The sequence below is a fragment of the Callithrix jacchus genome, chromosome 20 (genome assembly GCF_049354715.1).
Source record: "Callithrix jacchus isolate 240 chromosome 20, calJac240_pri, whole genome shotgun sequence".
NCBI lineage: Eukaryota > Metazoa > Chordata > Mammalia > Primates > Cebidae > Callithrix > Callithrix jacchus.
This window is the reverse complement of record NC_133521.1, coordinates 38715885-38735950: the sequence shown is the minus strand read 5'-3', so window position 1 is coordinate 38735950 and position 20066 is coordinate 38715885. Positions and strand designations below refer to the sequence as shown.

At 49.3% G+C, this 20066-nt stretch overlaps 1 protein-coding gene across 1 annotated transcript in view; it reads left to right on the top strand.

Annotated features, from left to right (window-relative positions):
• PKD1L2 (polycystin 1 like 2) overlaps positions 1-20066 on the top strand; it is a 105002-nt gene that overhangs the window by 41799 nt on the left and 43137 nt on the right. The window contains exons 14-23 of the mRNA XM_035282085.3: positions 983-1159; positions 3473-3618; positions 4627-4821; positions 6630-6761; positions 9420-9602; positions 11295-11419; positions 12509-12635; positions 13563-13694; positions 17011-17233; positions 18084-18277. Of these exons, the coding sequence (XP_035137976.3) occupies positions 983-1159; positions 3473-3618; positions 4627-4821; positions 6630-6761; positions 9420-9602; positions 11295-11419; positions 12509-12635; positions 13563-13694; positions 17011-17233; positions 18084-18277 (1634 nt within the window). The remainder of the gene's footprint in view (positions 1-982; positions 1160-3472; positions 3619-4626; positions 4822-6629; positions 6762-9419; positions 9603-11294; positions 11420-12508; positions 12636-13562; positions 13695-17010; positions 17234-18083; positions 18278-20066) is intronic.

The window sequence follows — 20066 nt, the reverse complement described above, 5'->3', positions numbered from 1 at the left end:
ACTCCAGCCTTGGCAACAGAGCAAGACCCTATCTCTAAAAAGAAAAAAAGATAAGAAAAAAAATTGGAAATGTGAACAAACCAATGGGAAAAAAGAAAAATTTGAGCTAATTAGGGAAATATGAACAATTGGATATTTAATAATATTAAATAATTATTTATTGCCCAGGAGCTGTGGCTCACGACTGTAATTCCAGCACTTTGGAAGGCCAAGGCAGGCAGATCACTTGAGCCCAGGAGTTAAAGACGAGCCTAGGCAACATGGGAAAATCCCATTTCTACAAAAAATGCAAAAATTAGTCAGGAATGGTGACATATGCCTATAGTCCCAGCTACTTGGGAGGCTGAGGAGGGAGAATCACTTGAGCCCAGGAGGTTGAGGTTGTAATGATGTTCATGCCACTATACTCCAGCCCAGGTGAAAGTACAAGACCCTGTCTCAAAATAAAATTTTTTTTCTTCATGATTTTATTTTAAAATGTTAGATGTTTTTAATGTAATAATTATTAAACATTTCTTTATAATAATTCACAATATAAAGAATTTTAAATGATACAAAGAATATTAATTTTTTGGAGAGTAGTAACACAGTTTTATTATGTGTTAAAAATAAAAAGTATTTAGATACAAAAAAAAAAAATTGGAAAAGAAAAGGTCAAGTCCAAGGTCACTTGGTTAGCAAATGTCAGAACCAAAATCCAAGCTCAGGTCTGTCTGATTCTCTTCCCCTAACTTGCCCAGTTTCTCAAAGTGAGGCCCTGGGATCCCTCGCATCAGGGAGAGTTGTTTGGGGTTTAGTTGTTTAGTTGTTAGAGATGTAAATTTCCGGGCTCTCCCTGGAATCTCCAGAGGCATCTGAGGCTTTTCGTTTGAAGTAGGGCCCAGGAATCTTTGTGTTTAATGAGCTCCTGGGGCGATTTAACATCGGGATGGAGTTTGTGGGCCCCTATGGCCCCCTGAGCATGATCTGTCTTCACTCTCAGCATTGACCAGCCATGCCTATGGGGAGGACACCTATGTGATCAGCACTCTGCCTCCTCCCGAGGTGCCTGCCTGCACCATTGCCCCGGATGAGGGTACCGTTCTGACCAGCTTTGCCATCTTCTGCAACACCTCCACGGCCCTAGGACCCTTGGAGTTCTGCTTCTGTTTGGAATCAGGTACCGGCTGACGACTCTGCTCTTCCCTCAGCTCCTGGGCTCATCTTCTTGCAGAACAGGGGCCTGTTCTCTCTAGGAGCTGCAAAGAATGTGTTCTGTGTGTGAGAGATGTTGGCAGGATGAGGGCTCCCCCAAACCTCAACCCCTCTCCCCAAGACACTGACCCAGCCATCGATACATAGAGACATGAGAAGTTGGACACATCAGTAGCTCTTCCACAACAGAAAGCCAAAATCCATTGTCCTAGCACAGGACATTGATGGAGTGAAATGAATAAGGATACCAAAAGTATGACCATGTGGGGCCGTCACCAAGACACCGTCCTCCCTCTCACCCACTCCCCTACACACTTGGAGTAGTTGGGACTTCCAGAAGCCTAGAGCTATTCAGGAAGACAGATGGGTCTGGTTAACAGAATCTTCAACAATTTCATTGACGCTGCTTTGCAGGCGGCCCCAGGGAATGGGTGATATTGCAGGACGAATTCAGCTGAAAGAACATTTTTGCAAAGGTATACAGGTGACAAAATGGAAGGCCCCATCCACAATGTGGAAAACCCTGCAGAGTCTCCTGCTGTCACCGTAACCATCCACACCCTGGGACAGCCAAAGGCATTAATTAGCAGGAGAAATGGGGGAGCCACTCACATTGCATTTATTCTTCCATTTGGGGAGTGATTGGTCCTTGGAGGGGTCATCTGAGTTCTTATCTCCTCCCAGTGGGCGTTTTTTTTTTTTTTTTTTTTTTTTGAGACAGTCTCGCTCTTGTTGCTCAGGCTGGAGTGCAGTGTTGTGATCACTGCAACCTCTGCCTCCCAGGTTCAAGTGATTCTCCTGCCTCAGCCTCCTCAGTAGCTGGGATTATAGACACCCACCACCTCACCAGGCTAATTTTTGTATTTTTAGTGGAGATGAGGTTTCACCATGTTTGCCAGGCTAGTCTCGAACTCCTGACCTCAGGTGATCCACCTACTTTGGCCTCCCAAAGTGCTGGGATTCCAGGCATGAGCCACTGCACCCGGCAGGGCTTTGGCATTTTGTGGTCTGAAAATGCTCTAGTCAGACTGTAGTTTTCCTCCAAAGTCAGGCCCAAGAGTGTTGCCAGGATGCTCCCCCAAACCCAGTATAAAACATCACAGTGACATAAACACTGCACCTTGAATGGGGAAAAGTGCACATCAGCTATTATAAGACCCAAGGGAGTGTAGTTTTCACAGGTGCCCTAATAGATGTGGAAACACCCAGCTCGTAAGAGGATTGTGAATGGGGCTGAGCCTGGAAGGAGAAAGATCAAGCAAGGTAAGTGGATTTCATTTCAAACTTGCATGCCCCCAGAGGGAAAGGACGGAACAGCTGCTCTAACTCCAATAAGCTATTTTGCTTTAATACCTCTCCCGCCTCAACCAAGTGAGCAGGGAGGCAGGAAAGTGTGGCTCTAGAAAAAGGAGTTCCAGGCTGGGCGCGGTGGCTCATGCCTGTAATCCAAGCACTTTGGAAGGCCAAGGTGGGTGAATCACCTGAGGTCAGGAGTTCGAGACCCAATGTTTACATGTTTTGTAGAAACAAGGTCTTCCTAAGTTACCCTGGCTGGTCTGGAACTCCTGGCCCCTGAGCTAATTTTTAAGGTGTCATTGTTGCTCCTCCTCCCCCTCCTTGTTCTTTTTCTTCCTCGGGTGGATCATGAGGTCAAGAGATCGAGACCATCCTGGCCAACATGGTGAAACCCTGTCTCTTAAAAAAACAAAAACAAAAAACAGGCTGGGCACGGTGGTTCATGCCTGTAATCCCAGCACTTTGGGAGGTCAAGGTGGACAGATCACGAGGTCAAGAGATCGAGACCATCCTGGCCAACATGGTGAAACCCCATCTCTACTGAAAATACAACAATCAGCCAAGTGTGGTGGCACACACCTATAATCCCAGCTACTCGGGAGGCTAAAGCAGGAGAATTGCTTGAACCCAGGAGGTGGAGGTTGCAGTGAGCCAAGATGGTGCCACTGCACGCCAGCCTGGCAACACAGCAAGACTCCGTCTTAATAAAATAAAAAAAAAAATTTTAAACCTGTAAATGGGTTATTTTTCCTGCAATTTTTTATGGATTTTAATAAAATTATTCCAAAGTTACAGCAACCTGCAGATGCCTAGAGAAGACAGTGAATCAGCATACATGGCTGTCTACTCCATAAAAGTGTGGAATCCCAAGAGCCTACCAGGCCTTCGAGAGCTGTGGCTTTTGTGTCCCTGTGACCGGGCTCTACCTGAGTGGGCTGCAGGTAGAGATGCCTCCTTATCCATCAATTTCTGGTTTTGCCAGGTTCCTGCTTACACTGTGGCCCTGAACCTGTCCTGCCATCAGTGTATCTGCCACTTGGAAAGGAGAACAATGACTCTGTGCTGACAGTAGTTATTTCTGCCACCAATCGTGCAGGGGACACAAAGCAGACCCAGGCCGTGGTTAAGGTGGGTGGTGACAGTGGCCTCTGTTTCTTTACTGAGAAAAATTCTCCACTCACATGAACCTCACCAAAAGGGTGGCTGGATGGAAGCCAGTCAGGGGCATTGCCACATCGGTCAATGATTCATCCATTCATTCCACAAAGATTTACATGGCATTGACCATGTGCCACATCCTAGGGGTATAGCGAGGGACACAACAGACCTAGTCTCTACCTTTGTAGATCTTATGACTTCGTGGCCAGAATAGGGGGAGGGTCTTGGGAGCTGGTAGGTAGAGGGGGGTTGAAGAATGACTCTGACATGAGTTAGGCCAGCACCTGTAGAGAGCTCAGAGAAAGTAGGACCAAGATTGGCCAACAAAGACAATGAAGGGCCTGGATAAGATCCCAAGAAGAGGCCAGGCACAGTGGCTCATGCCTGTAATCCCAGTACTTTGGGAGGCTGAGGCAGGCGGATCACCTGAGGTCGGGAGTTTGAGACCAGCCTGACCAACATGGAGAAACCCCATCTCTACTAAAAAGACAAAATTAGCCGGGCATGGTGGCGTATGCCTGTAATCCAGGCTAGTAGGGAGGCTGAGGCAGGAGAATCACTTGAACCCAGAGACAAGATTCGCAGTGAGCTTAGATTGCCATGTTGCCCTCCAGCCTGGGCAACAAAAGTGAAACTCTGTCTCAAAAAAAAAAAAAAAAAAAAAACAACAACAAATGCCAAGATTATAAGGGTCAGAAGCCAGATGGAAGTGGAAGAGGTTGAGAACAAGAGGATGAGGGCAGCCAGTGGCAGAGCAGTGACTTGTCCAAGACTGGAGCCAACCAAGGCTTGGTGTGGGTGGCTGTCAGCTGCCTGGAGTGAGCAGATCTGGCTGCCCTTCAGCCTCAGAAAGTACCCGAGAGCCCCCAGGCCAGGCCAAAGTCATCCAGTCCTGCTCTGACCCCACATGAAGAACCCTGACTTCGGATGCCAGGTCGATCCTAGCAGGTTCTGAGCACCTTTCTGATTTCCCAACAGGTGGCACTCGGAGACACATGTGTTGAGGATGTAGCATTCCAGGCTACCGTGTCAGAGAAGATCCCCACAGCTCTGCAAGGCGAGGGTGGCCCTGAGCAGCTCCTCCAGCTGGCCAAGGCCTTGTCCTCTGTGCTGAACCAAGAGCACGAAAGCCAGGGCTCAGGAAAGTCACTGAGCATGGATGCCAGACGGAAGGTGCCTGCAGTGGGGGCTCCTTTCATTCCCTTCCTCTGGGGCCCCAGGGTCTGCATGCGGCCATCTAGGTGTGGATCACAGTTCATGGATCAGGGGAGAAGCACGTGGTGTCTCCCATGTGGCTGACACCACCTGCCTCTCCAGTCTTTCTGGTGAGTGACTTAAAGTGAAGAAAATGCCTTCTTCCTTGGTAACCTGCTTTCTTGGCTGGCCCTCATGGAGGCACAGGCCTCTGGGACAGGGGAGTTTAGAGCCCATCACTCCCTCCCCCTCACGTTGCAGATGACAAGGCAGAGGTGCAGAGGAGAAAGGAGACTGCCCTCGGTCACATGGGTAGCGGTTTGGAGTTGGACCACAGATGGTGTCCCAGCTTTTGTCTCTTGCCACCATTTACACTGTCACAGGTCAGGGACCAAACCTCTCTAAGCCTCAGTTTCCCCACGTGGAAAAGAGGAACAGCAACACTGTTTTCCTCATACTATTGTGGTAAGAGTTAAATAAGAATTACAATCACTGCAACTAAAAAACTAGATAAGGCTGCCAACATTCAACCAGTATTAATCTACAAAAATGGCCATTCAATGTGTTACAACCTCACATTATAAACATTTGCAAAACGTACGATTGCGTCCACTCCCAGTGTCTGCCACATGAGTTGTGTGTGTGCATTTCTGAATTTCATGCCATTCTGGTCGCAGGTGCTACCCTGAGACATGATGTATTTTCAAAAAGTGCCAAATTCTACAGATTCAACTTGAAGATTTGGAGAAAGCTCGAGACATCCTATAAACGTTTGCTAGGACTGCTGTTACAAATGGCCACAAAGACAGTGGCTTAACACAGCACACATTTATTCGCTTTATAGTTCTGGAGGCTGGAAGTTTAAAATAGGGTTCAATGGGCAAAACCAAGGTGTCAGCAGAGGGGCAAACCTGGAGGCTCCAGGGCAGAAGCTATTCCTTGCCTTTCCCAGGTTCTCAAGGCACCTGCACTCCTTGACTCTTTTCCTCAAAGCCAGCCACACAGCACCTCCAAAGCCCTCTCCTCTCCCTCTCTCTCCACCCTTCCCTCATCCTCTTTCCCTTTTTTCTCTTCCCCTCCCCGCCTGCCTCCATCACCCATCTCCTTTTCTGACTAATGCCCCTGCCTCTGCTGTAGAAGGATCCTGTGATGACATTGGTCCTACCTGTTCACCTGGGATCATCTCTCAGTCTTAGAATCCTTAACTTGATTGCATCTCCAAAATGACTTAGCCAAAGTGCCTTTTGCCACATGTGGTAACAGATTCACAGGTTTCAGGGATGTGACTGTGGGCAACTTCAGGGAGCTGTTATCTGCCTATCACATATCCTATGAGGCAAACAGAGGTCTGCAGGGCTTTCGAAACCCCCAATGACTCCAGGTGCAGTGGCTCACGCCTGTAATCCCAGCACTCTGGGAGGCTGAGGCAGGTAAATCACTTGAGTTCAGAAGTTTAAGACCAGCCTGGTCAACATGGTGAAACTCTCTCTACTAAAAATACAAAAAATAGCCAGGTGTGGTGGTGCACACCTGTAATCCCAGCTACTCAGGAGGCTGAAGCCTGAAAATCACCTGAATCCAGGAGGCAGAGGTTGCAGTGAGCTGAGATCGTGCCACTGCACCCCAACCTGGGTGACAGAGCAAGAATCCATCTCAGGAAAAAAAAAAAGAAAAAAGAAGCCCTCAATGAGCCTATTCACTCCTGACCTTGCACCTCCATCTTCCTGACACTGCTTCATGGAGCCATGAAATTTCATTTCTTCTCCTGCCTTCTCTCCCCTCCCAAGGTCAGAGAGCATGTGCTGGGGTCGCTGTCTGCGGTCACAGCCAGCCTGGAAGACTTGCGCGGGGTGCAGGAGCTGGCCGAGGTGCTGAAAGAGATGACCCGCCAGAGTGAGGAACTCACACCCTCGGCTCAGGTGAGTGGCTCCCATCTACTGAGGCTGCCATGGGATACGCTCCTTCATGGCAGGTGGGTGACAACCCAGATCAGCATAGGTTGAAGGGGTCCCTTGGTCACAGGGCTCCCATGGGGCTGCCAAGACCCCTGCCATCTTCTTTCTAGGGATACTGCATGGGTGATTCATGGGAAGGTGCCCCTCCTGCAGCCTCTGTACCTCACACTGGGTAAGAGGGCCTGTTTGCCCAGACTCTCACTCACCCATCTGCTGGTGAACAACTTGATGGAGTAACTGAATCTCATTAATATTTGGGTGGCCAAGTGTGTCTTCTCTGACCCCCAGAGCCTACTCTACCTGCCCCTTTGGCTGGGAATTCATGCAGTGAATTCAGTGACTAATGTGGCTGGTGTATAAATACCCTAGCTCCCTCACCCCTCTTGATGGATAATCCCAAGCAGGATTGAATCCCAGGTAATGGGCTTGATCACTCTCCTATACTGGCTTCCACCCTTCCCTATCACACCCCCCACACACACTCCCCACAACTGTTTCTTAAAAGCATTTCCAAATAAATGACTTGCTCTCAAATCCTTGCTCCACGATCTGCTTCTTGGAGAACTCAAATTAAAAGACCATGTTCCCAGGGTTCTGACAGCCAAGGGTTAAAAAAGAAACCATAAGCGAGGCAAGGTGGCTGATGCCTGTAATCCCAGCACTTTGGGAGGCAGAGGCAGGAGGACCACTTGAGGCCAGGAGTTTGAGACCAGCCTGGGCAACACAGTGAGACCTCATCCCTTCAAAAACAAAGCAAATGTGGGACACAGTGACTCACCCCTGTAATCCCAGCACTTTGCGAGAGTGAGGCAGGGTGGATTGTCTAAGGTAAGGAGTTCGAGGCCAGCCTGGCCAACATGGTGAACCCCCATCTTTACTAAAACTACAAAGATTAGCCTGGCATCTACCTGTAGTCCCAGCTACTTGGGAGGCTGAGGTGGAGGTTGCAGCAAGCCGAGATCATGCCACTGCACTCCACCATGGGTGATAGAGCGAGACTCCATCTCAAGAACAAACAAAAACAGCAGAACAAAATTGGTAGGACATCATGGTGAATACCTGTAATCCTAGCTACTTGGGAGGCTGAGGTAGGAGGATCACTTGAGCCCAGAATGTCAAGGCTGCAGTGAGCTATGGTTGTGCCAATGCACTCCAGCATGGGTGACAGAGCAGGAGCCTATGAAAAAATAACAATAAAGAGAAGCCCTAAAAACAGGAAAAGGAGGCCAGCACAGTGGCTCATGCCTGTAATCCCAGCACTTTGGGAGCCTGAAGCAGTAGGATAGCTCTATCCCTAGAGTTCAAGTCCAGTCTGTGCAACACAGAAAACCACGTTTACCAAAAACAAAAACAAAAAACAACAACAACAAAAAACCGCACACACAAACAACAACAACAACAAAACAAGTCTAATATAGTGGCTCATACCTGTAGTCACAGCTACTTAGGAGGCTGAGGCATAATGATCACTTGAGCCCAGGAGTTCGAGGTTACAGCAAGCCATGCCTGACTATTGCACTCTAGCACGGGCAACAGATCAAGACTGTCTCCAAAACAAAGGAAAAAAAACAAACAGAAGAGGAGAGAACTGTCCTGGCTTTGCCCCACCCACTCTGGTAGGAGGTTGTGCCCCTAAAATCTTCCAGCCTGAAGCCAGCAAGGCTGGTCTGTATTCTGGGGCTCATTATTGATGTAACACTTCCCATTTACACACCCATTTGCTAATCCATCTATTTATATGCGTATACACTGTATATACGTGAACCTGTACACATCCTCCCCTCTATCCTTCTGTGCATTCATGCACACATTAATTTCATCATCCATTTAGCAAATGCTTCCCGAGTGTCAAGTATGTGCCAGGTAGTGTGCAATTCATTGAGAACTCAGCAGCAAACTATATAGACATGGCATCTGCCATTATGGCCCTTTCAGACTACTGAGACAGCCAGACATTAGACAAATAATTTCACAAATACATATAAAACTACCAAATTTGAACATGTACTATGTCCATCCACCCACCCACACAACCATCCACCTATTCATTCACCTACCATCCACCCATCTATCATCCATCATTCATCCATCCTCCATCCATTTATCTTCCACCCATTCATCTATTCACCTATCATCCATCCATCTACCCACTTATCCATCCCTCATTCTCCATCCAACCACCCACCATTCATCCACCCACACATCCATCCATTCATCCTCCACTCATCCTCCATCCATCCATTTATTCTCCACTCATTTTTTCACCCATCCACCTACATCCATATATCCATTTAACCAACCACCTATTCATCCTTCATCCATCCATCTATCCATCCATCCATCCCCTCATTATTGAATGTTCCTGAAGACCTACTATGTGCTGGGCACTCTGGGAAGCATTCAGAGGCAGACTAGGGTACTCTCCTCAAGGATCTCAGAGGACTGTAAGGTGCGAGGACCTGGTCTCAAGTCAGAGATACAGGGAGCTTGCATGCCAGGTCTGGCCCAGCTCTTTCCTGGCTTGTTCCCCTCTCCTTGCTTCCCTTGTCCTTCATATGACACAGGGACTGGTCTACCTTAAGCAGGGGCTCACACTGCTTTTTCTTATTTTGGTGAACCCAGTGGGAAGCCAGCTGGGCTCTACAGCGTGCCAGTGAGGCCCTATTAACAGCAAGTGCCAAGGCCCGCCCTGAGGACCACAGGTGCCAGGCAGCCACCAGGGACCTGTTTCAGGCTGTGGGCAGTGTACTGGAAGCTTCCCTGACCAACAGACCAGAAGAGCCTGCGGAGGCCAGTGGCAGCCAGGTGGGTGTCCAGGCCAGATGTAGACCTCACACACACTGAATGCCCAGCTGACACCAGCTTTTCTAGGTGGAGCTTTTCCCCTGATCTTGCAGATGAGGAAACTGAGGCACAAGGTTAAGGTGCTGCCCTGGGAGTTAGAAGAAAATTTCCATAGAACAGGGCTTCTGGGAGGCAGCATGGTGTGGTGGGCAGACCACAGGCGCTGGAAGGAGGCAGCTGAGTTTGAATTGTGCCTCTGTTGCTTAGGAGGTTTGTGACTTGGGCAAGTTACAGAGCTTCCCAAAGCCTCATTTCCTGATGGGTAAATCAAGGCAGTCTGCCTCATCCCATGTAAGCTGCCAACTGGAGAGATCATATGGACCCCACAGCAGGTCTGGGTAAACTCGTGGCTCATTTTACCCAGAACACAGAAGAGAGGCAGCTACCCAGAGTAAAAGCGGGTGTAGCAGTGTCTCATGCGGCCCCAGCATCCTGTTAGGGACATGACCTCTGGGATGGCGTCATGACAGAGCCACAAAACCCATTCCTTCCTGTTGCACAGTTCTTTATCACATGGGGCCATCACCTCTATTCAGGAAGAAATGAAAGACACGCAACACACAAAGATGCTTGGGTGCACACACGCACATGCTCAGACACGCTCCAACACTTATACTCATGCAATCTCCACAAACACACTCACACGCAAAAACACATGGTCATGCGCACACATACTGAGAGACCCTCATACTCTCACACGGCCTCAAACACACACTTTTGCACACAGACGCACATTTACACATCCACATCTTCACACAGGGCCATGCACTCACACGTATTCGTGCACATACTCGCAGACTCTCATATATGGTTGCACACTCCATAATCATGCAATCATCTGTGCACCCTCACTCACACTTAAACACTTGTATGCACACACACTCAGGACCACACTCACATTCACTCATACATACACCCGCTCAAACACTGACATTCACATGCAGTGACATCACCCTCACACATGCGTGTTCATGTGCGTGCACACACACACACACAATCTGTGCCCCAATAGGAATTCTGTGCAAACACCCAGCCCTTCCTGGATCCCTGCACCAGCCATGGCATAAGGACGCATCTCATCTGGGGGTTGGGATGGGTGGGGAGCAGAGTCAAAGCCCAGGTGACCTGGGAAATGGCCTTGCTCTCGGCTGTTCATTTCCCCTGGAACAAGCTGTAGACTCCTTGCGGATTTCAAGAGCTTAGAGAGCCACATTCCCTGATGGTTCCGCACACAGCCTCTGGAGCCACTTGCTTTGCCCTGAGTCCTGGCTCTTCCCTTTATCAACCTGTGACCTCCTACAGTCTCCTACCCTCTCTCTGCCTTCACTGCCATCTGGCCAGCTTTACTGACAGGGGCCAGTAAAGCTCCTGTCACACCAAGTTACTGTGAGGATGGAATGGGCTCACAGACACCAGTCTGGAAGCTTTATGAGTGCTGCTCTTAGGGCCACCTCCGAGGCAGTCTTCTCCCTCCTCTCTGTCCTCTCCTGAACCTGCTGAAGGTCCCACACTGGCCTGGGGACAGTGACCAAAGGTGGTTTATGGTGGCAAAGGTGGTTTATGGTGGCAAAGGTGGTGTATGGCGTCAAAGGTGGTGTATGGCAGCAGGTCCAGAGCCACATTCTCCTAACATTCTCCTGCCTCCTTTTCTAGACTGCCACAGTGCAGCGGCTGCTTGGCGTCGTGGAGCATATGCAGACCTCCCTCCTGCTGGGAAAACTGCCGGGGGGGCTTCCAGCTGTGCTGGCCACCCGCTCCATCTCTGTGTACACAAATAGGTACAAACCAGCTGCACCATCATTCTGCAAGAAAGCTCATCTCCTAACCTGGCTCATTGCACACCTGCACTCCAAGATCTGTGCTAGGGAGAGCTCAGGAGACCAGCCTTGGGGATGGAGAAGGACAGGGCTTAGAGCTGAGAAGGGCTTTCCACCGAGAGAAGGTCCCCCTGCCACTATGTTGAGTGTTTGCACAGCACAGTAAGAGAGGCATGGAGTGCCAGGCCCAGTGTTGGAGCCACCTGAGGGAGTCCCGAGAGATGGTCACATGGCGGCCCTGTAGGCAAGGGGGCTGAATGAATAGGACCAGCCTGCTGTCAACCATGCCCTGCATGTTTCTGGCAAGCCACTGCTCCTTGGGCTTGCAGAGACTCAAGATCCACTAACCTTGGGAGCACACGTGCATGCGCATGCACGCACACGCGCACACACACACGCACAGAGGGCTCCTCTCTCACTGGGCACTGACCCCATACCTGGGATGCTCCGTACCTTCCATTCCTCCACCTGCCAAGCAGCATCTGGATAGTGCTGTTGGCAACACTGGGACCTCCCTGCCCCAGGCCTCAGTTCCTCCTGCCAGGAGGAGGCAGTTAGACCCCAGAGGCAGTTTCCCAAAGCAGTATCCCGATTAGAGGAATGATCTGAAATGGGGTCCCCAACACCATCAGATGGGACAAAGTCAAAGACCCAAAAAGATGGGGCTGAGCCAATGGCATCAAAGGTCAAAGCAGGAAGGGGAAACCACCCTGGAGAAAAACATGCATCCCAGCTCATTTATTCATTCCATGAAAATATTTAATGGACCAGCTGTTATATGCCAGGCACTGTTGTAGACATTGGGGGTACAGCGGTAAACAAGGCTGGTAAAGCCCGACCCTCACAGAGCCTCCAGTCTAGCTGCCTCTTGCGCTGCTTCTGCTGAAACAAACATGCTGAACCACTTACAGGGATCAAAACACACCCTCCCCCGCTGCCCACGCTGTTGGAGAAGCTGGGCTCCCAGTAGTGCAGGAGGCTCCCAAAGTCGTCTTCCTCAAACACTGTCTCCTCCCTCCCCTGCCATCTCTGCTCTCACCTTGTGGCCAGAATACAACCCTGGAGTTGGCAAGGCTTCTCCCTGCACACCGCTGCCGCAGACTCTGCAAGCTTCACTCTTCCTGCTGCCTCCCTGCTCGGCTCTCTGGAGGACGGCCAGGAACCTGTGGATATAAAGGTAACAATAGCAGTAGCGTCCTTCAGGACAGGCTTTACCATCTGCAGAGCACTTTCACATGCATTTGCTGATGTGTGTTTAGTATGATAATGCCCACTATACAGGGGAGGTTCAGAGACTTTCCCAAAGCCACAAGTAAAGTGGCTCTGCTGGGCTTCAGACCCAGACCTCGGGGCTCCCAGATATTCACCCTCTTTCCACTGTGTTGCAGAATTTCTCCAACAGTCTTGATTCAGGAAGTCATTTGAAATAAAGCTCTTCCAGCTTAGTGTCCTAAACTCGGAAACAGCCAACCCAGGCTCTTTTCCATTCCCAAGTAAAGCACATCAACTGCGTGCTCCCTGAGTCCTAATGAAAGCAGACTAACATCTTTCTCTTAAAAACTTACTGGCCTTTGGGGAAGAAAGACGTGGATGAGAAGTCCAAAACGGGCAGATCACCTGAAGGCAGGAGTTCGAGACCAGCCTGGCCAACATGGTGAAACCCCGTCTCTACTAAAAAAACACAAAATTAGCTGGGCGTGGTGGTGTACACTGTAATCCCAGCTATTCGGGAGACTGAAGCAGGTGAATCACTTGAACCCAGAAAGTAAGAGGTTGTAGTGAGCCAAGATGGTGCCATTACATTCGAGCCTGGGTGACATAGCAAAACTCCATGTCAAAAAAAAAAAAAAAGACTTGGATGGTTTTACATTCCAGTCACTGCTCAGCCAAAGCAAGTCTGATTTGGGTCCTCTAGGGCCAGCTCTCTGTGGCCACAGCCCTAAGGCTGGGAACATGCCAGGGGAACCAGCAGCAGTGGAAGGCAGGCCCCACCACCCTCCCCCCCCCATGGGTAAGGGCTGCTGCTTCTTGGGTCTTAGGACCTTGTCTTTTATCCTCCAGCCCCTCAGGGGACTTGTTCAACACTCCTTGCTCTTTGTTTCAGATGATGAGTTTCCCAAAGAGCCCCTTCCCAGCCCGAAGCCACTTTGACGTCAGCGGGACTGTTGGTGGCCTCCGTGTGACCAGCCCTAGTGGGCAGCTGATATCTGTGAAGAATCTGTCAGAGAATATCGAGGTAGAAGTTTGGGGTGTTGTCAAAAGTCAGGTGGGGCCAGGTGTGGTGGCTCAGGCCTGCAATCCGAGCACTTTGGGAAACTAAGGTGGGCGGATCACTTGAGGTCAGGAGTTTGAGTTCAGCCTGGCCAACATGGTGAAACCCCATCTATACTAAAAATACAAAAATTAGCCAGGCGTGGTGGCTCAGGCCTGTAATCCCACCTACTCGCAAGGCTGAGGCAGGAGAATCACTTGAACTGGGAGGTGGAGATTGCAGTGAGCTAAGGTTGTGCCACTGCACTCCAGCCTGGGCGACAGAGAGAGACAAAAAAAAAAAAGTCAGGTGGTATTTATTTATTTTTTTCTATTTTGTTACCACTATACTAACGAGGATTTTTTTTTTTTTTTTTTTTTTTGAGACAGGGTCTCACTCTGTCACCCAGGCCAGAGTACAGTAGTATGATCTTGGCTCACTGCAACCTCTGCCTCCAGGGCTCAAGTGATCCTCACACCTCAACCTTGCGAGTAGCTGGGACAACAAGAGGCTCAAGCCACCATACCCAGCTATTATTTTTTTTAAGTTTTGGTACCAACAAGGTCTCACTATATAGAGCTGGTCTCAAACTCTTGGGCTCAAGTGTTTCTCACACCTCAGCCTCCCTAAGTGCCCAGATTACAGGTGTGAGCCACTGCGCCTGGCCTCGTTTCTTTTTTTTTTTCCAGACAGTTTTGCTTTTGTTGCCTAAGTTGAGGTGCAATGGTGCAATCTTGGCTCACTAACCTCCACCTCCTGGTTTCAAGCAATTCTCCTGCCTCATCCCCTCAAGTAGCCAGGATTACAGGCACCCACCACCACACCCAGTTAATCTTTTGTATTTTTAGTAGAGACTGGGTTTCACCATGTTGGTCAGGCTGGTCTTGAACTCCTGACCTCAGGTGATCCACCTGCCTCAGCCTCCCAAAGTGCTGGGATTACAGGCGTGAGCCACTGTGCCTGGACTCTGCCTTTTTTCAACTTGGTTGAAATTGAAAGTTGGCCAATTTTTTTTGAGACGGAGTTTCACTCTTGTTACCCAGGCTGGAGTGCAATGGTGCGATCTCGGCTCACCACAACCTCCGCCTCTTGGGTTCAGGCAATTCTCCTGCCTCAGCCTCCTGAGTAGCTGGGATTACAGGCATGAGCCACCATGCCCAGCTAATTTTTTATATTTTTAGTAGAGATGGGGTTTCACCATGTTGACCAGGATGGTCTCGATCTCTTGACCTTGTGATCCACCCACCTCGGCCTCCCAAAGTGCTGGGATTACAGGCATGAGCCACCATGCCCGGCTGTTGGCCAATTAGTTTTTTAAAAAATGGTTAAAGAAGAGAATCATTCAAAATGATCCTTACCCACTAGGCCTGGTAGTTCATACCTGTAATCCCAGCACTTCGAGAGGTCATGGTGGGAGGCTCACTAGAGTCCAGGAGTTTAAGACCAGTCTGGGCAACAATGTGAGACCACATCTGAACAAAAAATACAAAAATTAGTGAGGTGTGGTGGCATGCACCTGTGGTCCCAGGTAGTCAGGAGGCTGAGGCAGAAGGGTCACTTAAACCCAGGAGGTCAAGGCTGCAGGGAGCCAAGATTGGTTTAAAAAATAACAACAGCAACAAAAGATCCTTACCCTAATCATCATACTGTACTTAAAATATAAACACATGTTCATCCAGCAATCCTTAGATACATAACCAGAGTTTTTCTGGTTACGTAAATCTGTTGTATGGAATTTAGGTATCTTCATTACATAAACCATTCCCATTACATAGCCTCTATGATGTCCAGTTAGGCCAGGGGTGAGGGCTAACACCTGCAATCCCAGCACCTTGGGAAGCCTAGGCGGGTGGATCACCTGACATCGGGAGTTTGAGACCAGCCTGGCCAACAGTAAAACAGTTTGCAGAGCACTTTCACATGCATTTCCTCATTTGTGTTTAGTAAAACTTTGTCTCTATTAAAAATAAAAAAATTAGCTGGTCATGGTGGCATGCACCTGTAGTCCCAGCTACTCAGGAGGCTGAGGCAGGAGAATCGCTTGAACCCAGGAGGCAGAGGTTGCAGTGAGCCGAGATCGTGTCACTGCACTCCAGCCTGGGCAATGAAACCAGACTCCATCTCAAAAAAATAATAAAATAAAATGTCCACTTAGATTTTCTTTAAACAAAAACAAACACATTGTGGTGCAATATAAGTTCATTTTTTCACAGTTTTAGTGATTTTATTCTAGTCTTCTATAATTTTCTCATGCCTAATTCAATAGCAATTTTTAGTGATGTCTATATTCTCATCCCTGGAGCCTGTGAATGTATCACCTTAAATGCAAAAGGGAGGTCAGGTGTGGTAGCTCACACTTGTAATCCCAGCCCTTTGGGAGGCTAAAGTGGGAGGATCACTTGAGCCCAGGAGTTCAAGGATATGGCGAGCTGTGGTCATCACCACTGCTAAAAACAAAGACGAAACAAAAGTACTGAAGGGATTTTGCAGATGTGCTTAGGTTAAGAATCCTGAGATGGGGAGATTATCTTGGATTGTCTGGCGGGCTCAGTGTCATCCCAAGGGTCCTTATAAAAGGGAGGCAGAAAGGGAGGTGACTCTAGAAAACAAAAAGGTGACTTGATGACAGAAGCTAGAGGCTGGAGTGATGTGAGGAAGGGGCCATGAGCCAAGGAATGCAGGTGGCCACCAGAAGCCAAAAAAGGCAGGGAAGCAGGTTCTCCCTTAGCCCTGGGAAACAGATTTTGCACTTCCAGCCTTTAGAACTGTAAAATAAACGGCTGGGAGTGGTGGCTCACATCTGTAATCCCAGCACTTTGGGAGGCTGAAGTGGGTGGTCAGGAGTTCAAGATTAGCCTGGCTAATATGGTGATACCCTGTCTCTACTAAATATACAAAATTTAGCCAGGCATGGTGGTACACATGTGTAGTCCCAGCTACTTGGGAGGCTGAGGGAGAAGAACCACTTGAACCCAGGAGGGAGAGGTTGCACTGAGCCGAGATCACACTACTGCACTCCAGCCTGGGTGAGAGACTGTCTCTCCCGTGCGTGCACTCGCGTTCTCTCTCTCTCTCACACACACACACACAGAACTATAATATAACAGCTATGTACAGTCTTAAGCTTTCCACAGTGGTCATTTCTGATAGAAGCCACAGGAAACTATTACAGTCAGTGAAGCCCAGTGTGGATTGCAGTTCCCAGGTACTCAGGCCACCCAGCTCTGCCCAGCAGCCCTGATGCCCACGGGCTGACATTTCCTTCCTGGCACACCTTCAATAGGATTGTTTCTGATCACAGATCCTGCTGCCCCGGCATCCACAAGGATACAGTAAGCCGACGGTGTTGAACCTGACCAATCCTGAAGCATTGTGGGTGAACGTGACTTCAGGGAAGGCAGCCTTGGGAATCCAGCTGCACTGGAGACCAGACATCACACTCACACTCAGCCTGGGCTATGGCTACCACCCCAACAAGAGCAGCTACGATGCCCAAACTCACCTGATACCGACAGGGGCTCCAGGTAGGTCTGTGGCCATTTCTGAGCCACTGCCTGGGGTGTGATCAGCTTCACCCGAGAAGCCATGGGAAGAAGCCGCAGGAAGAAAAGCAAAGAAACCCCCCCACACACACACATTCAGTGGCTTATTTTTGTTGGTGTTTTTAGTTGCCGACATTAGGTGAACACTTACTATATGCTCTATACGAGCTTACAAGCTCTAGAGGACTGACCTTATTGCAATCCTCATGACAACCCTTGGCAGGGCTATTGAAATCACTTTCAGCCAGGTGTGGTGGCTCATGCTTGTAATCCTAGCACTTTGGGTGGCCAAGCCAGATGGATCACTTCAGGTCAGGAGTTCAACACCAACCTGGCCAACATGGCAAAACCCTGTGTCTACTAAAAATACAAAAATGAGCCGAGTGTGGTGGCGCACACTTGCAATCCCAGGTACTCTGGAGGCTGAGGCACAAGAATAGCTTGAATCCGGGAGACAGAGGTTGCAGTGAGCTGAGATTGCACCACTAAACTCCAGTCTAGATGACAAAGTGAGACTCTGTCTTAAAAAAAAAAGTCTACATTTCAGATAAGAGCAAAGAGGTTAAGGAAAAGGAACTGCTCTGAGATTACACAGCCAGTAAGGAGCAGAATTGCGTTTAAGCCTTTGCCTGACTCAGCTGTGCCCACTGACTGGGGAGTGCCTCTTCTGTGTTCCTGGTCTCAGGAGGAGGGAGTTCTCCTAGGAGATCAGGGGTGGGTGAAAACCAGCAGTGTCTGCTTCCTTGCCAAGTGGCCTCAGTCACCCTCTCCCATGATCTTAATGCCCATTTGAAGGAGGCTTCAGGCTGACCTGGACTCCTCTTTCCTACAGATGAGCTGCCCACGTGGATCCTGAACCCTCAGGACCTGCATTTCAGAGAAGGGGTCTACTATATGACTGTGTTCCCAGAGTCTGACCTGGAGGCAGCCCCCGGCAGGAACCTCACCGTTGGCATCACCACCTTCCTGTCTCACTGTGTGTTCTGGGATGAGGTCCAGGAGACTTGGGACAACTCAGGGTGCCACGTAAGGAGAGAGAAGTGAAGGAGATGAGGCGGCTTGGTGGGCTATGCCCAGGTCATGTCGGGTCCCCTTTTGGTGCCTCTGCCGCAGCATCTTGTGTCTCTCCATGGGGCCTTTGCTGTTTCTGGTGCCTGGAATACCTGCCTCATTCTTACTCCAGTCTAAGTATTGTTTCCTTGAGAAAGCTGTTCTTAACTCCCTGTCAGGTACCCTATTATAAACTACTGAGACGAGCTCAGCCACAGAGACCCCCACCCAGGCAGCTTTGAATGCATTGAGAAGCAGACACCCAGGCAGAACAGCAAAGTGGGACTATGGAGGGGCCAACAGCCTTCCAAGCTGAGAACCTCAGGGGCTGACAGTATTCTAAGCTGGGGGCCTCAAGCAGATGCTGACCCATGTAGTTATTCTCTCTGAACAGGTGATTCTTACTAACAAACAGGTGTTCCGTGTTTTCTCATAGTACCAAGATAAACTGGGTTAGGCAGCTGGTGCCTGTTTACCACTGATCACAGACAAACAGAAAAGTATTCTCCACGAGGGAGCCCTGGGGGCAGAGTCACTTTTCCCATTTTTAAAGAACTGTTTTAACTTGTGTATAATATGTATATACTCTTTTGCTACTTTAGAATGCCCCAAGTAGTTTTCCATTTGCGGCAGTAGGGGGCAGGGGGCAGCTAGGTTTTCCTTGCTGCTGTTCTTAGCAAACTATATATTTTATTATACACTCAGCATTTCTCAGCAGTAAACCCCAGAGCACACAGCACCAACCCCAGTGCTCCTCTTCCATAGCACTAAGCAGGAAGGTCGTTTCTACGCATGAGATCTCTACGCATGAGATCATTTAAATGAGGTCTACCTCCCTCCCTGCTCTGGGAACCCCAGTGAGGCAGGAACAATGTGCTTTGTTCACCACTGAGAACAAATGGTCATTGACCCAGGCGACAAATGACTCAGGAATCCCTGCTGCGTCTGGGTTGTGAAGAAAGGCCAGGGTGTTATTTCCGTGGGAATGAAGTCATCGCTTAGCCCTTAGTTCTGTGCCAGCTGAAGGGCTCCAGGCTTTGCTCACGTCAGCTCATCAAATCTGCACAATCTTCTCCAAGATTACTGTGACTCGCGTTTTACAGGAGACAAAACAAAGGCTCAGGAAACTCAACTGACTTGCCCCAAATCTTTCATCTAAGGCCAGGCACAGTGGCTCATGCCTGTAATCCCAGCACTTTGAGAGGCCAAGGCAATTGGATCACTTGAGGTCGGGAGTTCAAGACCAGCCTGGCCAATGTGGTGAAACCCTATCTCTATTAAAAATACCAAAATTAACCGGGTGTGGTGGGGCAAGCCTGCAATGCTGGCTTCTTGGGAAGCTGAGGCATGAGAATTGCTTGAACCCAGGAGGTGGAGGTTGCAGTGAGTTGAGATTGTGTCACTGCGCTCCAGCTTGGGTGACAGAGCAAGATCCTGTCTCAGAAAAAAAAAAAAAAACGGCAAAGCAACCTGGCAACATATATACAGTTGTCTTCTGAGAATGATGGATACAAAGATGTTTGTTACAAATACTCTTGCTGGACATGGTTGCTCATGCCTGGAATCCTAGCACTTTGGGAGGCCAAGGCAGGTGGATTGCCTGAGCTCAGGAGTTCAAGACCAGCCTGGGCAACATGGTGAAACCCCGTCTCTACTAAAATACAAAAAATTAGTTGGATGTGGTGGTGTGCGCCTGTAGTTCCAGCTACTCAGGAGGCTGAGGCAGGAGAATTGCTTGAATCCTGGAGGTGGAGGTTGCAGTGAG